The sequence below is a fragment of the Phyllobates terribilis genome, unplaced genomic scaffold (assembly GCF_046119375.1).
Source record: "Phyllobates terribilis strain yellow unplaced genomic scaffold, ASM4611937v1 Scaffold_1__5_contigs__length_1240528914, whole genome shotgun sequence".
In the NCBI taxonomy this organism is placed as follows: Eukaryota; Metazoa; Chordata; class Amphibia; order Anura; family Dendrobatidae; genus Phyllobates; species Phyllobates terribilis.
The window spans coordinates 179623594-179648909 of NW_027362761.1; the positions used below are offsets into that span (position 1 = coordinate 179623594).

The 25316-nt window shown below is 49.4% G+C and overlaps 1 protein-coding gene across 1 annotated transcript in view; it reads left to right on the forward strand.

Moving 5' to 3' along the window:
* Window positions 1–25316, forward strand: part of LOC141177313 (transmembrane channel-like protein 1) — a 165239-nt gene that overhangs the window by 86288 nt on the left and 53635 nt on the right. The window contains exons 9-11 of the mRNA XM_073660443.1: window positions 1644–1838; window positions 12328–12507; window positions 12593–12742. Coding sequence (XP_073516544.1) covers window positions 1644–1838; window positions 12328–12507; window positions 12593–12742 — 525 coding nt within the window. The remainder of the gene's footprint in view (window positions 1–1643; window positions 1839–12327; window positions 12508–12592; window positions 12743–25316) is intronic.

Sequence of the window (25316 nt, forward strand, 5' to 3'; positions counted from 1 at the left end):
TACTGACCTGGAGTATCATATTGCCAGGTCAGTTTTACCATATAGTGAAAATGGTAAATAAAAAAAAAACCTAAAAAACTGCACTTTTTTTTGTAATTTCACCTCACTTGGATTTTTTTTACTGTTTTCCAGTACACTATATGTTAAAATCAATGGTATCATTCAAAAATAACACTCGTCCCACAAAAAACAAGACCTCATACGGCTATATTGATGGAAAAATAAAAAAGTTATTGCTTTTAGAAGAAGGGAAGGAAAAAACGAAAAAAAATAATAATAATTACCCGAGGCTGAATAAATCTACCAGTTTTCACCAAACTACTTTGTGCCAATATAATGCAGGTGTCAGAAATGCAACGCGCAGAGACACGAAGTGAGGGCAGTCAGAGATGTGTAAAAACAATTCATATATATATAATCAGGCTTTAAACAAGGGGTTAGTAACAAGAATGAACAGGTAATTTACAATAACAATGAACAATCTCACAAAATAATGTGATGCGCCCTGGCGTGGGAGTCACCAAGGCAGTTCTTTAACTCTTTGAATGGCCCTAGCGGGGTTCACCGGTTATTCCCACTAGGCCGCAAGTCTTTTTCTAACAAAGTCAATTAAATCTAGTTTGGCTTTTTCCACTTTGCCCGTCCCCCTCCCAACCTGACATCCTAAACCCCACTGCCCCCAGTACTGTGTGATCATTTGAAATGTCGGCCCTGTTCTGCGATGCAGCTCCTCTGTTTCTGCTGGCGTGACTCCTCTGACGCAGTTCTCTCTTAGCTCCTCTTTGCTGGGCCGTTGGAGGCGGTCTCTTGAGCCTTGGATAGCGAGGTCCGGACCTTGTCGGTTGACGGGCAATGTCGGGTACTGTGAATTCACTCAGTACCACAAGCAGATCCCATCTCTCCTCAGCGGCCGCGGTACTCGAGGGACCTTTGCGGTGAATCTGGCATTTGTTCACCGACTTCCGCCTGTGCTGCCTCGTAGGTCTCTGCCTCCGACATGTCAGGCTGGTTTCCTCAGCGCATCCAGCGCGCGTCTCCTTCTCTCTGCAGCTTGGTGCCGAAATCACCTCAGGCTTGGCGCGCTCGATCGTCATATTTAAAAACTCCTCACTGGACGTCACCTGACCGGGTCTCACGTTCCAATCTGTTCCCCCTTCAACATTCCTAAGGCATCTTGGTTCCGTTTGATTGCGGTCAACCAGCAGATGACAATAAGGCTTTTTGACTTCTATTACACCTGTATCTGCCTCAAGCATTGCCAGAGGGAGTGATCCCTTACAGGAGATACAATCGAGGACTCATACAGCTATATGAATGTGTTGTAATAGCTTGGTAGAATATGCAGCTCTAATAATGGAAAAAAATGCTGCCCTCTGCATGAGACCCTAATGATCAAAGAATTGTCAACAGACTATTATGGTCTTCAGTAATGATGCACAGCCCCCTCAATGAAAAAGTGACAATAGGTGATGCATACAGAGCTGGTGGCATTTCTCTAGAACTAATCTGGTTCGATACTGAAAACTTCCTTTTCTTATATATTTCTTGTAATTTGTATTGTGATTATTTCAAATTATATAGGAATATTATTTCTGCTATATTGTCAAGATAACTATTTTGATTTAATTTCTCTTCTTCTACAGGAATCAATCCTAGAAGAACAAGAAAACAGGAAAGAGGAAAACATTCATTTAGTCCGATTTCTCCGTGTTCTTGCAAACTTCCTAGTACTGTGTACACTGGCCGGAAGCGGTTATCTCATTTATTTTGTTGTACGTAGATCTCAGCAATTTGCTTTGGAAGGTCTGGAAAACTATGGTTGGTGGGAACGAAATGAAGTTAGTATCATTGTGAAATATTCTACTGTATACCAAGTCTTGCAAAGCATGCTAGTGACGCGCCCCTGGGCCTGTGTCGCGCTGCGGTGCGCACGCGGGAGCTTACCCGGAGCCGGATCCGTGGAGGGTTGTAGTCTCGTGGCGGTGACCCGGTCCGTGCCCAGGGAGTCAAACTGGACGGCAGTCTACTAGTAGTAAATAGTTGATGACTACGCCACCCGTTGAGTGCAGCCAGGGAGCTGCTGCTGCGGGGCAGACCGCTGAGGCCGATGGTAGGATTATGCAGCGTGATAGTATAACCCCCAACGGGAGGGGTATGGTCTCAGGGCAGCCGACGTGGATGATGGGGGTAGCAGGAACCACTCAGAGACGGTACGGTGTAGTTCAGGGTCTTTACTGGTAACAACGATAGACCCTCCCGGAGTACTTGCTAGCGAACGGGGCCTGGTCAGTCCTTGAGCAGATGGGATCTCCCCTGGCCAGGCGTAGTTGTAGGCCTCCCAAACTGACTGTACTCTTCTGGCTACCTTGCTAGAAGCTGATGTAAGTAGCCCACGTCCCTGAGTGTACCGTGTGGTGCTCACCCGTATGGCCGGTGACTCGGGGCCTTCTAATGGCTTCCGCTCCACGATGGCGGTGCTGGTCCCACACGTGTGACCGTGCCTTCGGGCTTCTGGGCCAGAGGACCTGAAATCCCCTGCCTGACGGATTCTGCTGCTGGGTAGGAGTTAGTCCCCACAGCCTCGGACTCCGGGTCCGGAAAGAAGTCTTCTTAGTCAGGGCGAGCTCTGCAGCTGCCAGCCCCTGACTCCTTGTAACTCTGCTGTTTCCTATGCTGCTTCTTGTCTCTACTCCACTTGTCTGACTCTCCCTGCCTCAGCCCCGGGTTTATACAGGGGAAGTTCTTCCCCTCCCAAGACTGGGCAGGAGGTGTGGCATGCACAGGATCCCTGACCAAAGGACCTCCCACCTGCTCTCAGACATAACATTACATTACTGTGGAAAACCAGACCCCTGGGGTGCCACATTCCCCCCTAGTGAAATTTAGTACTCCGGGACTAAACACATTTAGAAAAACATAACAAGGCAAAAACATTAATAATACAATAAGAAAACATATAAAGATGGTTACGGCGTGTCCGCAACCGGGTGCAGTCTCTGAAGAGAGCAAGGTGTCCATTTCACCAACACAGGGAGACGTAACCAGGTAGGGGTCTGTCCTACCCCGAGTCCTTAACAGTCTCTAGTCCATCCTGGGTTACGCTCCAACTATATACAAGGATTCCCGGTAAATCCACCAAGGTTTCCTAAAAACAACTGGAAACACAAAATTATTCACAAGCAACAATACACAGAAAAACATAAATAAAACAATTTATACACTTTAAATTCTCCAGCGTGCGGGTAACTGGCCTCTAGTGGCCCGAGTGGACCTACGGAGCTGACTGTCTGGCCCTGAACTACAGGGTGTAGGAGCTGTCAAGGGTAAACTGGGCAGCTGTCTACCGGCTCTTTGTCTCACTAGGGGTACGGCAGGCTCACTATAAGCAGAGGGTTGATTCTCCTGTTCTGCTTGTGTGGAGTCTTCTGCCTCCTGGACCGGCTGTTCTTCCAGCTCTACCCGTTGCTCCGTAGGTTCTTGGGATGATGGTTGGAGGAAGGTGAGTACGGGTACCACAACTGCACCATTGACTTGAGTCCAAGACTGAGGGAAGTCCCCGAGCACGGTACTAACCATATCTTCCCTTTCTTCCACGGGTCGATGGTCTTCTTGTTCCTCTTCAGGGTTCCTCAGTTGTTCGGGACACTTCTTCAGGTGGTCCCGGGATACAATGGCTGTGGTTTCCCCTCCGTCTTTACTGATGGTACAGACCTTCGGGCTCTCGTGGCTTGAGGGCAGTACGGTGTACGGGTCCTTCTCCCACTGGTCGTCCAACTTGTGGAGCCGTCTCTTCCTCTTCAAGACCTGCTCTCCGGGTAACAGGGGAACAGCGGGAGCATACTGGTTGTAAGTTTTCTCTTGTCTTTCCCTAGCCTGACAGAGACTTCGCTCCACGCTCTCCTGTACTCTCCGGTACTGCTGCTGCCTCTCTGTGTCCCAGTCTGTTTCTGGTGAAGTGTCCTCGGGGGTCAGGACTCCCATTTCCAGGTCAACAGGTAACTTACCAGGTCTTGCCCTCATTAGGTAAGCCGGGGTACAGTTGGTGGAACCTACCGGGATGTGGTTGTATAGGTCCACCAGATCGGGCAACTTTTCAGGCCACAGACTGCGTTCTTCCAGGGGCAACGTTTTTAGAAGATCCATTACCACCTGGTTCATTTTTTCACAAAGTCCATTAGTCTGCGGATGGTAGGGTGTCGTCCTTATCTTCCGGCAGCCATACAGATTGCAGAATTCCTGAAAGACCTCCGCTTCAAAGGCAGGTCCCTGGTCCGTCAGCACTTGGTCCGGGTACCCGTGTGGACGGCAGAAGTGCTGCTGGAAGGCTCTAGCTGCTGTTTGAGCCGTTAAGTCCTTGACGGGGACGACAACCAAGAACCGGGAGTAATGATCCACGATGGTTAACGCGTAGACGTAGCCACTTCTGCTTGGGGTCAGTTTTACATGATCCAAGGCTACCAGTTCCAACGGTTGCCGGGTGACGATGGACTGCAGGGGAGTCTTCTGGCTGGCTCGGTCCTTCCTTCTCAGGTTGCACGGGCCACAATCTCTGCACCACTTCTCGATGGTTCCCCTCATGCCTACCCAGTGGAACCGCTCGCGCAGCAGGAACTCCAGCTTTTTCCACCCAAAGTGTCCAGCTCCGTCGTGGTATGCCTCCATCACCATGGCTGCGTCTCTTCGTGGCACCACTACTTGCCAGAGTAATTCATGCGTCCGGGAGTTAACCATTCTGCGGCACAACTTCCCTTTGTAAAGGAACAGTCGACTCTTCTCTGCCCATAGTTGTTTGGCTTCCTCCGGAGCGTCTGGTTCAAGGCGAGCCTCCGGCCGAGTCAGCATCTCCTTCACCAGTCGGACGGCAGGGTCGCTGTCTTGCGTTTCCGCCCAGTTGTAGTGGGGTAAGGGGTTCAACGTAGCAGCCTGCTTACTCCTTACCCGGTGGGAATACTGAATAGTCCCATGACGGTGGAACGCAGGGAGTTCAACTTCTTCCAGTCCCTCCGGATCTTCTCCTCCGTCCGGCAGGTTGGGCATCCTGGACAGGGCGTCCGCGTTGGTATTGGAGCGTCCTGCCCGGTATTTAATTGTGAACTCGTAGTTGGACAGACGGGCCATCCACCTCTGCTCCAGGGCACCGAGTCTTGCCGTGTCCAGGTGTGTCAGCGGGTTGTTATCCGTGTACACGGTGAACCGGGAAGAAGCGAGGTAATGCTTAAAGCGCTCAGTGATTGCCCATACTACGGCCAGGAACTCTAACTTAAATGAGCTGTAATTCTCGGGGTTCCTTTCGGTGGGTCGCAGTTTTCGGCTGGCGTAGGCGATTACTCGTTCCTTCCCCTGCTGGATCTGGGACAGTACGGCTCCTAGCCCGATGTTACTGGCGTCGGTGTAGAGGATAAAGGGCTGGCTATAATCCGGGTACGCCAGGATTTCGTCCCCCGTGAGGGCCATCTTCAGCTGGCGGAAGGACTCTTCTTCCAGCTCTTCCCATTTGAAGGGCGGCTTCTGGTTCTTGGCCTTCCGGGACTGGCCTATCAGGAGGTCCTGCATAGGTGCTGCCTTTTTGGTGAAACCGGGAATAAACCTTCGGTAGTAGCCTACCAACCCGAGGAACTGCCGCACTTCTTTTACGCTGGAGGGGCTTGGCCATTCCTTAATTGCGGTGATTTTATCAGGGTCGGGAGCCACTCCGTCAGCGCTCACTACGTGTCCCAGGTACTGCACCTTTGGTTTCAGGAGGTGACACTTGGAGGGTTTCACCTTTAGGCCGTAACTCGCCAGAGCCTCGAACACTTCCGCCAGGTGTTTCAGGTGGTCCTCATACGTCTTGGAATATACGATGACATCGTCCAGGTACAACAGGACCGTCTCGAAGTTTCTGTGGCCCAGACAACACTCCATTAGGCGTTGGAAGGTTCCTGGTGCGTTGCAGAGTCCGAACGGCATGCAGGTGAACTCGCTAAGTCCCATCGGGGTGGTGAATGCGGTCTTCTCCCGGTCCGCCTCTGCTACAGGAACCTGCCAGTACCCGCTAGTGAGATCCAAGGTAGAGAAGAAGTTAGCAGATCTTAAAGCAGCCAATGACTCCTCTATCCTTGGTAAGGGGTACGCATCCTTGTGTGTGATACGGTTGATTTTCCGGTAATCTACACACATCCTCATGGTGTTGTCTTTCTTTTTGACTAAAACTAATGGGGCTGCCCAGGGGCTACAACTATCCCGGATTACCCCAGCCTCCTTCATGTCTCTAAGCATCCCCTTGGCGTGTTGGTAATGTGCAGGGGGTACGGGTCGATACCTCTCTTTTATGGGAGGATGATCTCCCGTGGGGATGCGATGTTCTACCCCCTTGACTCGCCCGAAGTCTAACGGGTGTTTACTAAACACTCTCTCATACTCTTGAACCACCCGATAGACTCCTTGTTTCTGATGTGAGGGAGTGGAGTCAGTACCCAGATGTAGTTGCTGACACCAGTCCTCCATGTCTTTCTTAGAGCCGTTACCTTCCTCCGGGTGAGATGGAGGCAAGGGTTCCACAGATTGTATAGAATTTTGATTAGTGATATATAATTTGGCTAGCGTGGCATACCGGGGCAGGTACACTTCCCTCTCCCCGATATTTATTATGCGAACGGGCACCCTCCCATGGCGTACATTGACGACCCCCCGTGCTGTCAAAATGGTGGGCCTACTGTCTGAGTAAACTGGTTCTACCATTGCCTGGTAATCTCTACCTCTCAGACCAATAGCTGCCCGGCACCAAATCATCATTTCACTTTTTGGGGGCATGGCAATAGGAAAAGGGTCACACATTCTTACGCTACCAATCTCACCGCCGGAGAGTTCCACTTGTTGCCGTTGCATCAGTGCCCGGATCTCTTTCTGGAGCACCCGCTGCTCGCCGGAGCTGGCATTCTTGGCAACCTGCTGTAAAAGGAAAATCACCTCTGCAAGACAATTTTCAATTACATTAGTTCCTAGAGTTATTTTTGGGTGACTCTCAGGTTTATCAATATCTACAATGATCAGTCCCTGTGCGGCCAGTTCGACTCTACCAATTTTGATGGTCACCTCTTTAAATCCGATCTGTGGCACGGGCTGACCATTGCTGGCGATGATACTCAAGTCGTCGTCGGGGTAGCGGGTAATATCCGAGTCATTCCAGTACTGCTTGAAGAGCACGTACGGGATGGTGGTGACCTGTGACCCGGTGTCCAGTAGGGCACTCATGGGAATGCCATCCAGTACCACAGGCAAGACTGGACGTCCTCCCACATATCTGTCGCGCCAGTTCGATGGGCCTGGTGATCTTTTTCCTGGGGGTTGGCCCTCTACCCCAGGTTGTGCCCGTTTAAAGAACAGTACCTTGCCATATGTCCGGGTTGATTGCAGCGGCGGCAGATGGGTCGTCCGTCCTCACTGTATCGGTCACTGGGTCTTCCTCTGGCCGGTGGGGTCCTCCTTGGTCGACGCCACGGGATGTCCTCCGGTCCGGATGCCAGCTGGATCTTCCCTGGGGTGGAAACCTGTAAAGACTGCACAGTTCGGGTTAGCGCAGCAACGCTCTTAGCTAGCTCTTGGACCTGATGGTGTAGGTCTGGAGCCGGGTCATTGTCCAAAGCCTGCGCATCAGCTCCCACAGGCCCTGCTGACAAGGGCGCCGCCTCCTGGTAGTAAGTGGTAGTGGGGCGTCTGTGGGTCACAACGCCACCTGGTGCCGGTTCTCGGAGCACCCGGATGGCTCTGTCCTTGAACTGTGCAAAGTCCAGATGAGGATCCTGTAAGGCCATTGCCCGCAACTGGGTTCGGTGGGCATTGCAATATAAACCCTCTATAAATTGTTCAGTCAACAGCCTGTCCTCGTTCCCCACCTCATCAGGGTCGGTCTGCTTTATGGCCCTCAGGGCCTCTTGTAGGTTTAGTGCATAGTCCCTTATACTCTCATGCGCTCGCTGCTTGCACCCGTAGAATCTAAGCTTAATCTCGGCTGAGGTGCGGGTATCAAAGGTGTCCTTCAGCCGGGTTAGTATCCCTGCGACAGTCTTCCTCCCAGGTGGCCAGGATTTTACTTCCCTTTTGGCTGCCCCTGTTAGTTGGGCCACCAGGATGCTCACTTTTTGCTCTTCTGTGAGGGGGTACACCTGGAAGAGGCTATCCAGCTTTTCTCTAAAGTCATGCAGGGTATGTGACTCCCCTGAGTACTGGGGTAGCCAAGCTGCTCCCGGGATATAGGGCATGGTGAAGGGCATAACTGCAGCAGCGGTAGCGCTGGCGGGGGTTGAGGCAGTGAAGCTCTCCTCCGTATCCGACATCTTCCTCCCCCCTAGTGGACCGTGGCCTACCTTGCGATGATCCTCTTCCGTAGGCCGCGGCTCCGCAGTGGATCGTCAGGGTTGAGGACCTTCCGTCGCGCTCCTGTGACGTCGGCGTCTGCTGGGCTCCTTCCAGGACCTTACGCAACGTCCGGACGTGAGGCGGGGCTTCAGTTCTCGCGCGCTTTCGGAGTCCACGCCCCTCTTCTTCCCGCGCGGCGTCCTCAAGATGGCGTCCAATGGCGGGAAAACTCCACGGATGGCGGGAAGAAGGTCGAAGATGGCGCCGGATGGCGGGAAAACTTCGCGGATGGCGGGAAGAAGGTAGAAGATGGCGCCGGATGGCGGGAAACCTCCACGGATAGCGGGAATCTTCACCACTGGTAAGTTTGAACAGTCTTTGCTTTTCAGGCACGCAGTACCCGGTGGTTGCGGGCACGAAATCCTGCCGACTACGCCAAAGTTGACGCGCCCCTGGGCCTGTGTCGCGCTGCGGATCCGTGGAGGGTTGTAGTCTCGTGGCGGTGACCCGGTCCGTGCCCAGGGAGTCAAACTGGACGGCAGTCTACTAGTAGTAAATAGTTGATGACTACGCCACCCGTTGAGTGCAGCCAGGGAGCTGCTGCTGCGGGGCAGACCGCTGAGGCCGATGGTAGGATTATGCAGCGTGATAGTATAACCCCCAACGGGAGGGGTATGGTCTCAGGGCAGCCGACGTGGATGATGGGGGTAGCAGGAACCACTCAGAGACGGTACGGTGTAGTTCAGGGTCTTTACTGGTAACAACGATAGACCCTCCCGGAGTACTTGCTAGCGAACGGGGCCTGGTCAGTCCTTGAGCAGATGGGATCTCCCCTGGCCAGGCGTAGTTGTAGGCCTCCCAAACTGACTGTACTCTTCTGGCTACCTTGCTAGAAGCTGATGTAAGTAGCCCACGTCCCTGAGTGTACCGTGTGGTGCTCACCCGTATGGCCGGTGACTCGGGGCCTTCTAATGGCTTCCGCTCCACGATGGCGGTGCTGGTCCCACACGTGTGACCGTGCCTTCGGGCTTCTGGGCCAGAGGACCTGAAATCCCCTGCCTGACGGATTCTGCTGCTGGGTAGGAGTTAGTCCCCACAGCCTCGGACTCCGGGTCCGGAAAGAAGTCTTCTTAGTCAGGGCGAGCTCTGCAGCTGCCAGCCCCTGACTCCTTGTAACTCTGCTGTTTCCTATGCTGCTTCTTGTCTCTACTCCACTTGTCTGACTCTCCCTGCCTCAGCCCCGGGTTTATACAGGGGAAGTTCTTCCCCTCCCAAGACTGGGCAGGAGGTGTGGCATGCACAGGATCCCTGACCAAAGGACCTCCCACCTGCTCTCAGACATAACATTACATTACTGTGGAAAACCAGACCCCTGGGGTGCCACACTAGTCTTATGTGCTACAAGAAATAGAATATGCAAATAGCCTCTTCAGTGAAGAAGAGGACTTGATCTCTAGGGCCACCTTTTGGAAGTTGCAATCCTAAAAGTCAATATTGACGAGTCTTGCCACATCACTTATGATAAAACCTGAATCTCAATTTGCAGACGTGTTTAGTAGTATTGCCCCTTCTCAGTGCAAAGCAAGAGATCTGATTTGCTGTATCAGAGGCCTCTGACTAGGGTCTAAGTGGCAACTTCTCTTGCATGTCACTATTCACAAGAAATAGAAACATGTCCTAAACATCTAACTTTCAGTGATAAAGAACACGTTTTTCCAAAATGAAGATTTTTCTTAGTATACATTACTATTAAACTACAGTATTTAAAGGGAGTCTGTGTGCAGAAAACAACTGTTCAAGTCAAGCACAGGTACTCAATGCCCCATGGTGTGGCTGAACAGATTAATGTACTTGTTTTCCATCTATCTCTGCCCTTCTCCGGCTCCTGTAAAGCCGCAGCGTCAATCAAAGAAAACAGAACATAGATGCAAAACAAGTAGGTAGGAAGGTACAATGAATTATTTTGTCTCTCCAAGGGTGCACTGAGCGACTGTGCTTGGTGTCAACAGAGATTTTATGCTGACAGACTCCATTTATGCTTACTTGCAATTTCACAGATACTTCATTGATGTAGAACTCTGCTATGATATTAAGTACATAGCCACTGCAATACAGCACCTAGAGGGGTCATAGCCCCACAACACACAAATTGTGGACTACATCCTTGCAACAATCACCAGTGTACAACCTTGTAAACAAAGCAAAAAGGTCATATCTTTGTCTACAGACAGCAAAGTTAAAGGGGTGGGGTGCTAACAAAGGCAACTACCTGCCTGTTGTACCCAGCGCCAACACAGAGCGTTCATTGACCACTCTTGCTGACGATTCAGCTGCTCCCTGTCAACAAAGCAGCTCTTCTTCAGGGCTGCACTGTCGACATGGTGTCGACGTCATGCTGATTGTAAAGAGAAGAGAGAACAAGGCGCAATGGGTGACTCAGTATTGCAATTGTTAGAGGGGTGTGAGGATGGCTACTAACCTTATGAAGTTGTGCACCTCTGCACAACCCCAGTGTAAAGCTCCACAAGCTCCGCTCTGTTGGTGGCTGTCATCTATTTCCAGCGGCGTTCACAGATCCTGATCTCTCGGTGGTGGATCACGTGGTCAGGTTAGTTGCATGTAACGCCGAGATGGACGCCCAGCTTCACCAACACCCCCGGCAGCGTTCCGGAGGGGTTAGGGCAGCGCAGCTTGGAAAACCAGGGTAGTGATTCTAATTAAATTCCTCCCACAGGTGAAAGAACAATAAGTTAAAGGCAGCTCTACCGCACCCCAACAGGGGGAAAGGGACAATAAATGGATATGAATAGCGGTACCAGAGCGCCAATAACAGGGCAAAAATATTAAAAGGACTGATTTATTAATATACACACAACGCGTTTCGGTGGACACAGCCACCTTCATCAGGTGTGACAAGCAGCAAACAATTGATCCTTATATACATTTGACTAGGTATACAATTACTTAAAAGTAATTGTATACCTTTTAAGTAATTGTATACCTAGTCAAATGTATATAAGGATCAATTGTTTGCTGCTTGTCACACCTGATGAAGGTGGCTGTGTCCACCGAAACGCGTTGTGTGTATATTAATAAATCAGTCCTTTTAATATTTTTGCCCTGTTATTGGCGCTCTGGTACCGCTATTCATATCCATTTATTGACGTCATGCTGATTGACAGCCGGCTCCCCCAGTTAGGCAGCGTGGAACCGGCTGTCAATCAGCATGACGTCATCAGTCCCACCCTGTCATGAAATCAGAGTGGAAAAGAAGCTGCCGCTCTGTCTATGTGACATCAGCATAGGCAGCTTTTTTTTTTTTACAAAGTCCCGGATATACCCTTTAATAGAATCACCAAAGCATACTACACAGCAGTATCATGGACTGTCCACAGATATACGAAGGCTTTTATTATGGAGCCATAGATATTCTATATGACACAGTATAGTGGCTTCTGTATGTCCCCAAATTACAGAGATATTCTCCCAAAGAAGCAATATTTTTTTAGGAAGAACATCTCCGTAATGTGGCATCCAGTGGAGCTTGCCACATTTTATTGTGTTAGCTTCCTTATGAAATCAGAGACCTACAAGGATCAGTATGGCCCTGAGGATTTCTATTAGTGTTGGACTTCAAACACTGTACAACATGGAGAATTTACATTGCAGTAATAGTTATACATCTTAGGCCATAGGCAGATTAACCTGAAAAACATGCAAGTAAATCTGAATATCCTGACATAATCTATTCTCACCACACAGAATATCTTGAAATTTATAGAATACCGTTTCTCTTCTGGGGCTTCTATTGGAATCGCTGCAAAGTCACTAATTGTGGCAGGAGCCACTGACCGGTGTCATATTAAATGTCGAATTATGCTTGATATCCCAATGCTGTGTAATCTGAGTCAATTTAACCTTTGCCAGATCTGTAGTAATTTAAATGAAAATCCTGAAGATAAGGAGTTTGTGCACTTCTTGTTTTGGCAGGTGAACACTGTTATGTCTCTGTTAGGAATGTTTTGTCCAACAATGTTCGATGTTGTCAGCGGATTAGAAAACTACCACCCTCGTATAGCTCTAAGATGGCAACTGGGCCGCATATTTGCCCTATTTCTGGGAAACCTCTACACATTCCTTATTGCTCTGATGGATGAAATAAATCTTAAGGTACAATGAATATCACTTCATAGACTGCAATGCTGCATTAAATTACTTTTTTACATAACATATCAATTTTTTTTTCATTTTCTAGCGTCAAGAAGAAAAGATTGTTCAACATAATATGACACAGTGGTATGCCAATCTTTTTAATGGGTCATATTCAGAAAATTCAAGTAGCCATTTTCAGGTTGACCCATCAGATGTGCCTAGGGGACCCTGCTGGGAGACAATGGTGGGCCAGGTTAGTGAATATAAAAATAAGGTGGAATGTGTTTAGCTTATTCATTTATTTGTGAAACAGCAATAGTAAATTTATGAAAATCATATAATGCACATACCAAATATGTTTAATATAAAGTAATCTGTATTTACATATATCTTTGTAGAATTTATTTTGGTATTAATATAATTAAAATCATGATTTATAAAAATTCAGAAGATCAAAAAGGATTATGAAGAGTTAGGGGTGTTCACAAGCCAAAAGCAATAAAATCATTCAGTTTACAGTAGTATTGCAAAATGGCATTGCTCTAAAATTGATTATTCATACAGGAAACAACAAGTTTTCATAAAAATCTGCACGGCCATTTAGAATCAAATATGCCTTGAGAAATGCAGATCAGGTGTGAGCGGTCCCTGATGTTAGGCGGCTGGCATCGTCTGATGTTTGTGATTAGTTTATTTGTTTGGACATTACTTTTTTATTGGTGTACTGGCCTATTCATGTTTTTCTTAACTTATATGTGAATATTTTCACACCCTGCTTTGTATACTTAGTGAGTATTACTAGGATTTTCAGTCTTATTTGCTCTGACATACAGTACGGTGCAAAAGTTTTAGGCAGCTGTTAAAAAAATGCTGCAACTAAAGATGGGCGGATTGATTCAGATTGTTTCAAGGGACTCCGATATATCAGCCAGGTCAATAATCTCTGGCCAATGGACGGTAGGCTCGCGAATCTCTTATCTTTCAGGGTCCCTGGCACAGCTTTTGATCAGCCAGCCTGGCATGACATCATTTGTGTGTAACGCCTCAATGATAGGATTGCGCCATCCCAATGAATCAAAAGCTGACCTGAGCGATGGACTGGAATTCCGCAAATCAATTCACCCATCTCTAACTGCAACGTAAGCATGCTTTAAAAAAATGTATTAATGCATTATTTTTATCAAATAACAAAATGCATGGCAATGAACAAAGTAGAAATGTAGATCAGATCAATATTTCATGCAATCAAAACATCAATTCTTCTAAGTATACTTGCACACAGTTTTAGAAGGAATTCAGCATGGAGGCTGTGGATGTACGGTTCAGTGAATCCTTCTGTCTCTTTATGTAATCACACACAAAGACTTGATGATGATCAGGGCTCTGTGGTGGCCATATTACCATAAGATAGTTCTTAATTTATTTATTTTACTGGCTTATATAACGCCATTAATTCCACAGTACCTTACTAACATTATCATCACTTTACCCATTAAGGCTCAAAATCTAAATTCCCTATGAGTATGTCTTTATAGTGTGGGATGAAACTGGAGCAAAGGGAACCCACACAGAAAACTGGGAGAACGTACAAACTCCTCGTAAATGTTGTCCTTGGTGGGATTTGAACCCAGGACCCCAGCGCTGCAAGGCTACAGTGCTAACCACTGAGCCACTATATTGGCCAATTGGTTGTATGTTTGGAGTTATTGTCGTTCTGCAGAATAAATGCCTCCTGATGTTATTGCGTAATAAATAAGTATCTGCGTGTATAAGCATTAACAACACCAAGAAATAAGCAATGTTGAGGACCGCAGACTCAGTAGTAAGCCAAGAAAACAGTACAGTAGATGAAATACACATCATGCTTAATTTCTTTTGAAATAGGGAGATGTCCAGCAGTTCCATTAACTCAGAACTGACAATAATCAGTGTGACCCAGGTACACCTATCGACTATGCGGAGAAGTTTGGTCAGAAGTGGTCTTCATGGAAGAACTGTAGCCAAAAACCATACCTTCGACATGGAAATTATGTCATACAACTCAACTATGCAAGAAAACATAAGAACTGCAGTGCAGAAAAATGGCGGCAGGTGCTCTAACTAATGAATCAAAATGTAAAATATTTGGTTGCAACAGAAAGCAGAGAGTGGTGTATTAATGTGTTTCTGCAGGCAACAGTGTGCACTGTTGGCCTAAGCAGTGAATGGAATGCTTTCCAAAAATTATGAGGTACTGCAATGCCCCTTACAAGAGCCATGTGTGGCACCCCAGGGGTCTGGTCACCACAGTAATAGAGATTACGTCGGAGAGCAAGTGGGAGGTTTCCTGGTCAGGATCCCTTAAACATGCAACATCCTCCTGCCCCAGTCCTGGGAGGGGAGAATTCTGCCCTTATAAACTGGATCTGGGGTAGGGTTGAGTGAGTCAGAGAACAGAGAACAGTCAGAGTCAGAGTGAGAGCAAGGGAAAGTAACAGCAAGGAGCTCTGTAGGAGCTAGGAGCTAAAGACGAGGGGCTGGAAGCTGAGCAGAGCTCGCTCTGGCAGAAGACAATAGGAACGGGACACAGGAGTCCGAAGCTGTGAGGACTTATATATCCAGCAGCAGAAACCAGCCGGCAGGGGATTTCAGGTCCTCTGGCCATAGAAGCCCGGAGGCTCAGTCACAAGCAAGGGACCAGCACCGCCGTCGTGGAGCGGAGGCTAACAGAAGGCCCCAAGTCACCAGCCATATGGGTGAGCACTACACGGTACACTCAGGGACGTGGGCTACTTCTACCCGCTTACAGCAAGGTAGCTAGGAAGAGTGCAGACAGACGGGGAGGCCTACAACTCCACCTGGCCAGGGGAACTCCTGCTTGCTCACAGACTGACCAGGCCTCTTATGCTAGCCAGTACTCCCGGGAGGGTCTACCTTATAATCATCAGTAAAGACCCTGAACTGCACTGCAAAGACTCTGAGTCATTCCTGCTGCACTCGTGCACCATCACCCCCATCATCCACACTCACTGCCCTGAGGCTATACTCCTCCCGAGGGGAGTTATCCCTTTTTATGCTGCGCACACAACACCAGCCTCAGCGGTCTGCCTCGCAGCGGTGGTACTCCCTGACCGCAATCCACGGGTGGCGCAGTCGGACAATTAACCTCAAAACCTAAGAAAGATTGCCACTGGTTTGACCAGCCTGAGCCACGGGACCGGGTCACCGCCACGGAGACTACAGACCCCAGAGACCCGGCACCGGGTATCCCACACACGTGTACACACGGCCCAGGAGGCGTGTCACATGCAGTACAGCATATTACAAACATAAGTCCCATTATTGGGGAGTGGGTGTCCCATAGTTTTTGCTTATGCCTTGCAAGCAAAAGCTGCCAAAAATTAGGACGGAGCAACTTGCAATGCCCCTTACAAGAGCCATGCAGTACAGCATATTACAAACATAAGTCCCATTATTGGGGAGTGGGTCTCCCATAGTATTTGCTTATGCTTTCCCAGCAAAAGCTGCCAAAAATTAGGACGGAGCAACTTGCAATGCCCCTTACAAGAGCCATGCAGTACAGCATATTACAAACATAAGTCCCATTATTGGGGAGTGGGTGTCCCATGGTATTTGCTTATGCTTTCCCAGCAAAAGCTGCCAAAAATTAGGACGGAGGAACTTGCAATGCTGGCACCCTGGTGGTATAGTGGTGAAGTGAAATGAGGAAGCGTATACCCATGTGTGGGTGTGAAGCGGTGCATGTGAATACACCTCCCGAAATAACACAGTGGATTTGACTTTATGTTACTCTGCTGTCATTTGGTGGTGATGAGAAGTCTGGCCCAATCCAGCCCTTGTTCATTTTGATAAGGGTCAGCTTGTCAGCATTGTCAGTTGACAGGCGAGTGCGCTTATCAGTTATAATTCCCCCAGCGGCACTAAAAACACGCTCCGATAACACGCTAGCGGCAGGGCAGGCCAGGACCTCCAAGGCGTACAGAGCGAGTTCATTCCAAGTGTCCAGCTTGGATACCCAATAATTAAAAGGCACAGAGGAATCACGGAGGACGCTGGTACGATCGGCAAGGTACTCCCTCACCATCTTTTGAAACTTTCCACTCCTTGTGAGAGTACCCCGCGCCTCAGGGCCTGTAAGCTGGGCGGGTGTCAGAAAACTGTCCCAGAACGTTGACAGTGTTCCCCTGCCTCTGCTGGATTGGAGTTGCATCTCTCTCACCTGTACGCCTTGGTTGGGCAACGAACAGTGACCTCTGCCGCTAGCGTATTCAGATGGGAATTTTTTTAAGAGTTCTGCAGCAAGGGCCTTCTGGTATTGCCCCATTTTTGTAGACCTCTCCACCTCAGGAATAAGAGAGTGAAAGTTCTCCTTGTAGCGGGGGTCTACAAGTGTCACCAACCAGTAATGACTGTCACCCAACATTTTGACAACGCGAGGGTCACGGTTAAGGCAGCGTAACATAAAGTCAGCCATGCGTGCCAGACTGGAAACGGGCAAGATTTCCGTGTCCTCACCAAGGTGACGACTGACCATGCTCTCCTCCTCCTCCTCCTCTTCCTCCTCCCCCTGTCCTCAGGCCACCCACGCTGAACCGACGGTATGACTCTTGTACAGGTACTACCGTCTACAACGCATGATAGCAGCTCCTGTTCTTCCTCCTCCTCCTCCTCTCCCTCATTGTCCCCCAATGCACGTTGGGATGAGATGAGGCTGGGCTGTGTGTAATCGCCCGCTACGGCTTCTTGATCCATCTCATCATACTCTGGCTGCAATGCCTCCTCTTTAATTCTCTGCAGAGAGCATTGCAAAAGACAGACAAGTGGGATGCTGACACTAATGATGGCGTCATCGCCACGCACCATCTTGGTGGCCTCCTCAAAGTTTGTCAGGATGGTACATATGTCAGACATCCAGGTCCACTCCTGAGGTCTTATGTGTGGAGTCTGACCTGAATATCGACGGCCTTGTTGCAGCTGGTACTCCACAACTGCTCTCTTCTGCTCACAAATCCTTTGCAACATGTGGAGGGTAGAGTTCCAACGTGTGGGGACATCACACACCAGTCGGTGTGCCGGAAGCTGCAAACGCTGCTGCAACACAGCAAGGGCGGCGGAAGCTGTAGCCGACTTGCGAAAATGAGCTGACAGGCGGCGTACTTTCACGAGCAGATCTGGCAACTCGGGGTACGATTTAAGAAACCGCTGAACCATGAGGTTAAGCACATGAGCCAGGCATGGTACGTGTGTGATCTCACCTCGCCTCAGAGCCGCCACCAGGTTACGGCCATTGTCACACACGACCATGCCGGGATGTAGGTTCAGCGGTCTCAGCCACAGATCTGCCTGCTCTTTCACAGCTGTCCACAACTCACAAGCAGTGTGAGGTTTATCACCTAAGCTTATGAGTTTCAGCACAGCCTGTTGTCGCTTGGCGGAGGCAGTACTGCAATGCTTCCAGCTTGTAACTGATGTGGTGATATCTGAGATGGAGGCTGAACATGAGGAGGAGGAGGAGGAGGAGGATGCGCAGGAGCTGTACACTGTGGGGGCAACTCTGACTGACATAGGGCCCGCAATCCTCGGTGTGGGGAGGATGTGTTCCGTCCCAAGGTCCGACTGGGTCCCGGCTTCCACTATGTTTACCCAGTGTGCCGTCAGAGAGATGTACCGTCCCTGGCCACAAGCACTTGTCCACGTGTCCGTTGTCAGGTAGACTCTCCCAGTAACTGCGTTGTTGAGGGCACGGCAGATGCTTTGGGACACGTGCTTGTGTAGTGCGGGGATGGCACACCGGGCAAAATAGTGTCGGCTGGGGACCGAGTACCGAGGGACGGCCACCGCCATAAGATTGCGGAAGGATTCCGTCTCCACCAGCCTAAAAGGCAGCATTTCCAATGCAAGCAGTCGTGAAATGTGCGAATTTAGGACTGTGGCCTGTGGGGCGTTAGCTGCGAATTTGCACTTTCGTTCAAAGGTCTGGGATATGGACAATTGAACGCTGCGGTGGGACGTGGACGTTGATGCTGTTTCTTGAGAAACTGCCATAACAAGTGAAGACTGAGAGGAGGGGGCATCTTTACATGCAGTATGGACAGGGGATTGCCTTGCACACACAACAGGGGGTTCTATTGCACGCACAACAGTGGAAGAAGCAGTGGTGACACCCGCTGACACTGGTCGTGGACCCTGGGTTTCGCCCCACAAAGTCGGGTGCTTTGCTGCCATGTGCCTGATTATGCTGGTGGTGGTCAGGCTGGTAGTTTTGTCACCCCTGCTGATGCTGGCATGGCAGGTGGAACATATGGCCTTTTTGGGGTTATCAGCAGAGTCTTTAAAAAAATTCCAGACTCTGGAAGACCTACCGCTTGTACTGGCAACGTCCCTCGTGTTGGTGTTACGGGGAACGGTTGCCTGCCTTCTGTCTGCGGCCACCACACTGCTTCTTCCTGCCTGTTGGGGTACTCTGCCTCCCTCCCCCTGTGTGCTGCTGGCCTCACTCTGCATGTCCTCCTTCCACGTTGGGTCAGTTACTAGATCATCCACCATCTCCTCCTCTTCCACTTGCGCACCACGATCCTCCTCCTCACTTCCTGGTAATTGTGTCTCGTCATCGTCCACCTCTTGTGAAAGATTGCCAACGTCGACTTCATGTGGCCGTGGCTGTTCAAATATATGGGCATCGCAACATGGGATCTCCTCTTCCACCACTTCAAGCGTATCAGGCGAGGGGCCCAAATATGGAAATGGACCAGTGAACAGCTCTTCAGAGTGTCCAAGTGTGGGATCACTTGCTGTCTGACGACACTCGGCATGGTGGGAGGAAGGAGCATCAGGGTGAGGAGGAGTATGCGGTCGAGACTCACGGCTACTAAGAGTTGACCCTGTGGAAGACAGACCGGAGGTGGTGGTGCCCAGGTAACTGGAAGTATTGTCTGCTATCCAATTAATAACCTGTTCACACTGATCAGTTCTCAATACTGGTGTTGTTCTGTGCTTCCCTAGTAATTCGGTCAAGAAGTGGGAACGAGAAGATGTGGCTGTTGGTTGTGGCACATTTTCACCTTGGCCACGGCCCCGTCCTCTGCACGAACCATCACCAGAACGTCCACTTCCACGTCCCTTGCCACGCGCCTTGCCCATTGTAAATGAAGTAAAATAGCTTACACTTGCACTATCAATGGAAAAAGGGTAATAAAGAGTAGTGTTGAGCCACCCCCGTAGTGTTCGAGTTCGGTTCGTCGAACACCCGTGTGTTCGCCGAACTGTTCGTCGAACTGTTCGTCGAACACCTTCGAACACCGTTAAAACCAATGGCAGGCAAACAAAAACACATAGAAACACATAGAAACACCTTCAAAGGTGTCCAAAAGCTGACAAACTGCTCAGAAGACATAACTAACACATGGAAAAGTGACAAGTACATATAGTCATGCGAAAATAAAAGAGGTGGAGGAGTAAAAGGAGGGGGAGACACAGATATAGGCATGTCATGCCCTTCTAAAATCCAAAAAGTGAGAAGCCGACACGGCCAGTCCGCTCCTGCCCGTGCCACCTCCGTGTCGCCGGGTTTGTGCCAGAGCCGCGGTGAACCCTGATGGCCAGCCCCCCTCTCCCAATACTGGTGCCTGTCAGCTGGTGGGTCAAGCGAGCCCCCCTGTGGTGGAGGCAGCTCTAAGCTTTTTAATTTAAATTGTCTCTCTAATTTGAATGAATACAGTTTAAATCCATTTACAAGGATCTATTGGAGGGCAAGTCTCATGCCAGCAGCCGCGTAATTCCAGCTCCAGTAGCGTCCACTAAAGCTGCTGCAGTTAAAAAGCTTTTATAAGGATCGAGCTCGGCTGTCCACCGCAAGGCATCCTACTGCCAGTCCCAGCCCCTATGCCTTGGGGTGCCTCCTGATGCTCTTCACTGAGTATCCCGTGGTCCCGAAGCATTTCCTTTGAAAAAATGAAGTGTCCAAACTACAGGTGGTGTAGCTTGCTTAACAGCCGGGATAATCCGCTGACTAGCAGACCCTGCTACTAGGCACAAAGTATTTCCTGGGCTAGATGCAGTTAAAAATTTGTAATTAGATACTCTTGTTGGATGCTGAGAAAGCATTCCATAGAGTCTCCTGGCACGCCATATATGATTCTCTTAAAAAGCTTGGGGTAGGGGTCTAGGGGACCCTTTTATAGCCAAAATCACGGCCCTGTATCGCAATACGTCACCTAGGCTGAAGATAAATGGAACTGTAGCACCCTGAGGGCTCGGTTGCTACAGAGGTATTGCACCTCACCCAGAGGTGTGATATCTCACTCTCAGGTAAGGATGTAGTGTGGATCAGGACCCGACACCTGCATGCATTACACCACATTGCCGTGGGGCAGGGCGACCAATATGCCCCTGAGATGGGCACGACAGTCCCTGTCCCTGGCTGGAGTGGGGGGAGGGAACACTGAGGAAGGGGAACCCTGTAGTGCAGGAGCAGGGAGGAAGCAGTTCCTGGGTGCATTGAGAAGGGAGTATAAAAGGTGGGCACCATCTTAGTTCAGTGCAGAGAAGTCTGAGCAGAAGTGGCAGGGAGCAGGGGCTCTGCATGAGCTCTGCTCCGGAGGCGGGCCTAGTAACAGAGGCCCAGGCCTGGAAGAGGGAGAAGGAAGGAAGAGGAGCGGAGAAGGCTCCAGGAACGAGGAACGAAGGGATCTCAGGGGTGCGGACGGGCGAGTCGCCACCGCACGCCAGAATCCACCTGCGTGGAGGGGTCAGGCCAAAGGGGGAGACCGGTCCCCGAAACTAGTGGAGGCAGGAAACGACCCCCAGCTAGAAACAGGAGGCTGTGACATTTTATGTGGCGCAGCCCCTCGCTACACCCGCTAGGAAGGCACCACATAGGGTCAGGGAAACTGGCGCCAAGTTTACCAACAGGAGGCCCGAGGCAGCCGGACAGAAGGGTTGGTAAGAAAGGCCAGACAAAGGACACACAAAGGGGGTCCTGTGAAGCGCTCCAAAGTTATCTGGGAGTTGTCTGAGCCCCTCACCTGGTGAGCACAGTACGACGTGGGCAGCCGTTACCTGCAGACGTGGTCTGGATAATAAGAACTGTGAGTAAAGGCCCTGGACTGCATCACTGACTCCGTGTCATTACTGCTGCTGCCCTGCACCATCACCCCCATCCTCCGCATACACTGCCCTGAGGCTATACTCCTCCCGTGGGGAGTTATGCTACGCTCTGCTGCACCCACAACACCAGCCTCAGCGGTCTGCCCTGGAGCGGCGGTTCACTCTGACCGCAATCCACCGGTGGCGTAGTCGGACATTTAAACATCAAAACCACATAAATAGTTCCGCCACTGGTTTGACCGCCCTGAGCCACGGAACCGGGTTGCCGCCACGGAGACTACAACCACCAGCATCCACCAAAAAGGGTCCGGCTCCGGGTGTCCCAAGGCCCAGGGGGCGCGTCAGAACATTTTCATCACCTTTCACAATCACCAATGGGACAAGGCAGGGATGTTCTCTGTCCCCTCTCTTATACATCCTAGTGACGGAGCACCTGCTCTCATCAATTCGCCATAACCCCAATATTAGGTGGATTGAGGTGGGAGGCACCGAGTACAAGTGCTCTCTATTTGCTGATGATGTCCTAGTATATATCACTCAATCACATATATCCATCCATGCTGTTATGGCTGAAATAGATCACTTTGTTACATGGTCAAATTTTAAAATCAATGCAGCGAAGTCTGAGGCCCTCGATGTCTCCCTCCCCAAATCCATATAGGATTCCATCCAGTCCAACTTTCCCTTTGCCTGGCCCTCACAGGGTATCAAATACTTAGGAATTCCTATTCATAGAGACCTCTCCCATCTATGTTATCTTAATTTTGGGCCCTTTATTGAACAACTCCATACAGACCACGGTTGGCAAGTTAGAACTGTAAGATTCACTACGTGAACCACTGGTGTTTTGTGGAAAAGCACATGTACACTGTGTTCCAAATTATTATGCAAAAAGTGTTTAGGAGTGATAAGGGAAGAATTTGTTTGTTTGTCAGTTAAACTCATTGATGGTGATGTGTGTCAGGGCTCTTTATATCACTGTAAGCAATTGCAGACACCAGTGCTAATTAGTTTGTCAGGTGTGTCCAATGAAAGGCAAGACTACTTAAGAAGGCTCTCTCACATTATTCAGCAGCCTACATTTTCTGCCAAAATGGGAAAGAAAAAGGATGTGTCGGCTGCTGAGAAGCAACAAATTGTGGAGTGTTTAGGTCAAGGCATGACTACAATCAACATTGTGCGATGATCAGGATGAAGTGTCTTGGCAATCAAGAAGTATGTAGCTGATTCACAGTACACACGTGTGCGTGCTGATAAGGGCAAATTGAGGACTCTTTCCTACAGGCAATTACGTCAGGTTGAAAGAGCAGCGGCAAAAAAGCCTTGTCATAGCAGCAGACAAGTTTTTGAAGCTGCTTGTGCCTCCAACGTCCCCCGAACAACAAGATGCAGGGTCCTTCAGAGGTTTGCAGCTGTGCATACGCCATCCTGTCGACCTCCTCTATCCACTTCACACAAGCAGAAACGGCTCCAGTGGGCCAAACATTACATGAAGACTGATTTCAAAACTGTTTTGTTCACGGATGAGTGCCGTGCAGCGCTCGATGGTCCAGATGGATGGAGTGGAGGATGGCTGGTTGATGGACACCCCACGCAAACACGGCTACAGCGCCAACAAGGAGGAGGTGGAGTAATGTTTTGGGCTGGAATCATGGGGAGAGAGATTGTCGGCCCCTTTAGGATCCCTGAAGGCGCTAAAGATGAACTCCATAATGTATGTGGATTTTCTCAAACAGCACTTCCTGCCATGGTTCAAGAAGAAGAACCGTGTATTTCACAGCAAGATCATTTTTCTGCATGATAATGCACCATCTCATGCTGCACATAAAACATCTTCATCTCTGGCTGATATGGGCATAAAAGGGGACAAACTTATGGTGTGACCCCCATGCTCCCCTGACCTCTACCCCATTCAGAACCTTTGGAGCATCATTAAAAGGAGTGTCTATGATGGCGGGAGGCAGTTCACATCTAAGCAACAGCTCTGGGAGGGTATTCTGTCCTCATGCAAAACAATTGAAGCAGAAACCATCCAAAACCTGACAAATTCAATGGACGAGAGAGTTCAGAAGCTCCTTTCGAACAAGGGGTCCTATGTGAAAATGTAACATCACCTAGAATAAAGTTTTGAGTTGAAAACTGTTTGATTTCAGTTTCTAACAACCTGCTAATGCTTATAATTTAAAAAATGACCATTTTTTTGGTCTTTATTAAAATGAAAAGGTTGATCGAAAAGTTTGGGGGATCTAAGAGTGTGGCAACCCAGTAGTCATGATTACTTCGAATTCTGACAATATGAGGGTCATGCTGCAGGTAGTGCAGCAAGAAGGCACTTATGTGTCTTGCGCATCTCGGAGCCCCAAAATTATTTTCCGGGCTAGATGCAGCTAAAAATTATTTTTAATTTTAAATCTGGTGGAGCTTATTATAGATGGCCTAAGAGGATCAGTGCTGCACACTGCTACAAAGCCCAAATTATTTTCCAGTCAAGATACAGATAAACATGATTAGTAATTTGAAAGCTTAAAACGGTTGGTAGGGTGATTTTAAACAATCATCAAGCTTTTACTCTCCCCAGGATGACACAGGGGTAGAAAAGTCGTTTCGGATCCATGATTTGTTCATCTTTATGAACGTGAGTCTGTCTACATTATCAGTGGAGAGCCGCGTGCGCTTATCTGTCAGCACACCACCAGCAGCGCTGAACACACGTTCAGACAGAACGCTGGCTGCGGGGCATGACAAGATCTCCAAGGCGTAAGTGGCTAGCTCCGGCCATTTATCCAGATTGGAAGCCCAAAAAGAGCAAGGGTCCAGTGACACAGTCGTGGCTTCAATGTTTACTTGGAGATACTCCTGTACCATCGTCTCTAGGCGTTGACTATGTGTCAGACTTCTTGTCTCCTGTGGCCTTGCAAAGGATGGGCTAAAAAAGTGGTGATTCCGCAAAATTGATGTTACCACCAGATACTGTGGTTCTGTTACGGTTTGAGTGCTGAACACTTGACGGTCCCACGGTTGGCAAGTAGGAACTGTGAGATTCACTACGCGCACCACTGGTATTTTGTGGAAAAGCACATGTAAGATTCTGCAACAGTCTCTGCTGATACTCCTGCATGCATGCATCCCTTTCTATGGCAGGAATAATTTCTGCAAATTTACTTTTGTACCGGGGATCTAACAGTGTGGCAACCCAGTAGTCAGGATTATTTCTAATTCTCACAATTCGAGGGTCATGTTGCAGGTAGTGCAGCAAGAAGGCACTCATGTGTGTTGCGCATCCAGGAGCACCAAGTCCCTGTTGTGTTGGTGGCGAGGTAACAATCATGCTTCCTTCCTCTGTCCTCTCCCCCCAACCTCGCACAACAGAAATGTGATCAAGGTCTCCCTCATCTGATGAGTCTTCCATCAGTTCGTCCTCCACTTCTTCCTGGGCTCCTGCACCTTCCTCACTAGTTTGGCTGCTACCATGCGCCCTGGTAAAACCATCTCCCCCACCCTCACATGCCTGCCGCCTTGGTGCTGCCGACCGTCTGGACCTTGCAGATGTTAGCCCTTCCGCATACAACTCCTCCTCCTCTACTTCCTCCACCTCCTCTTGTGCCACCACCTGACTCCGAATTCTGTTTAACATGTGCTCCAGCATGTAAATCACCGGAATAGTCATGCTGATAATGGCATCGTCAGCACTAAACATCTTCGTCGCCATTTCAAAACTGTGC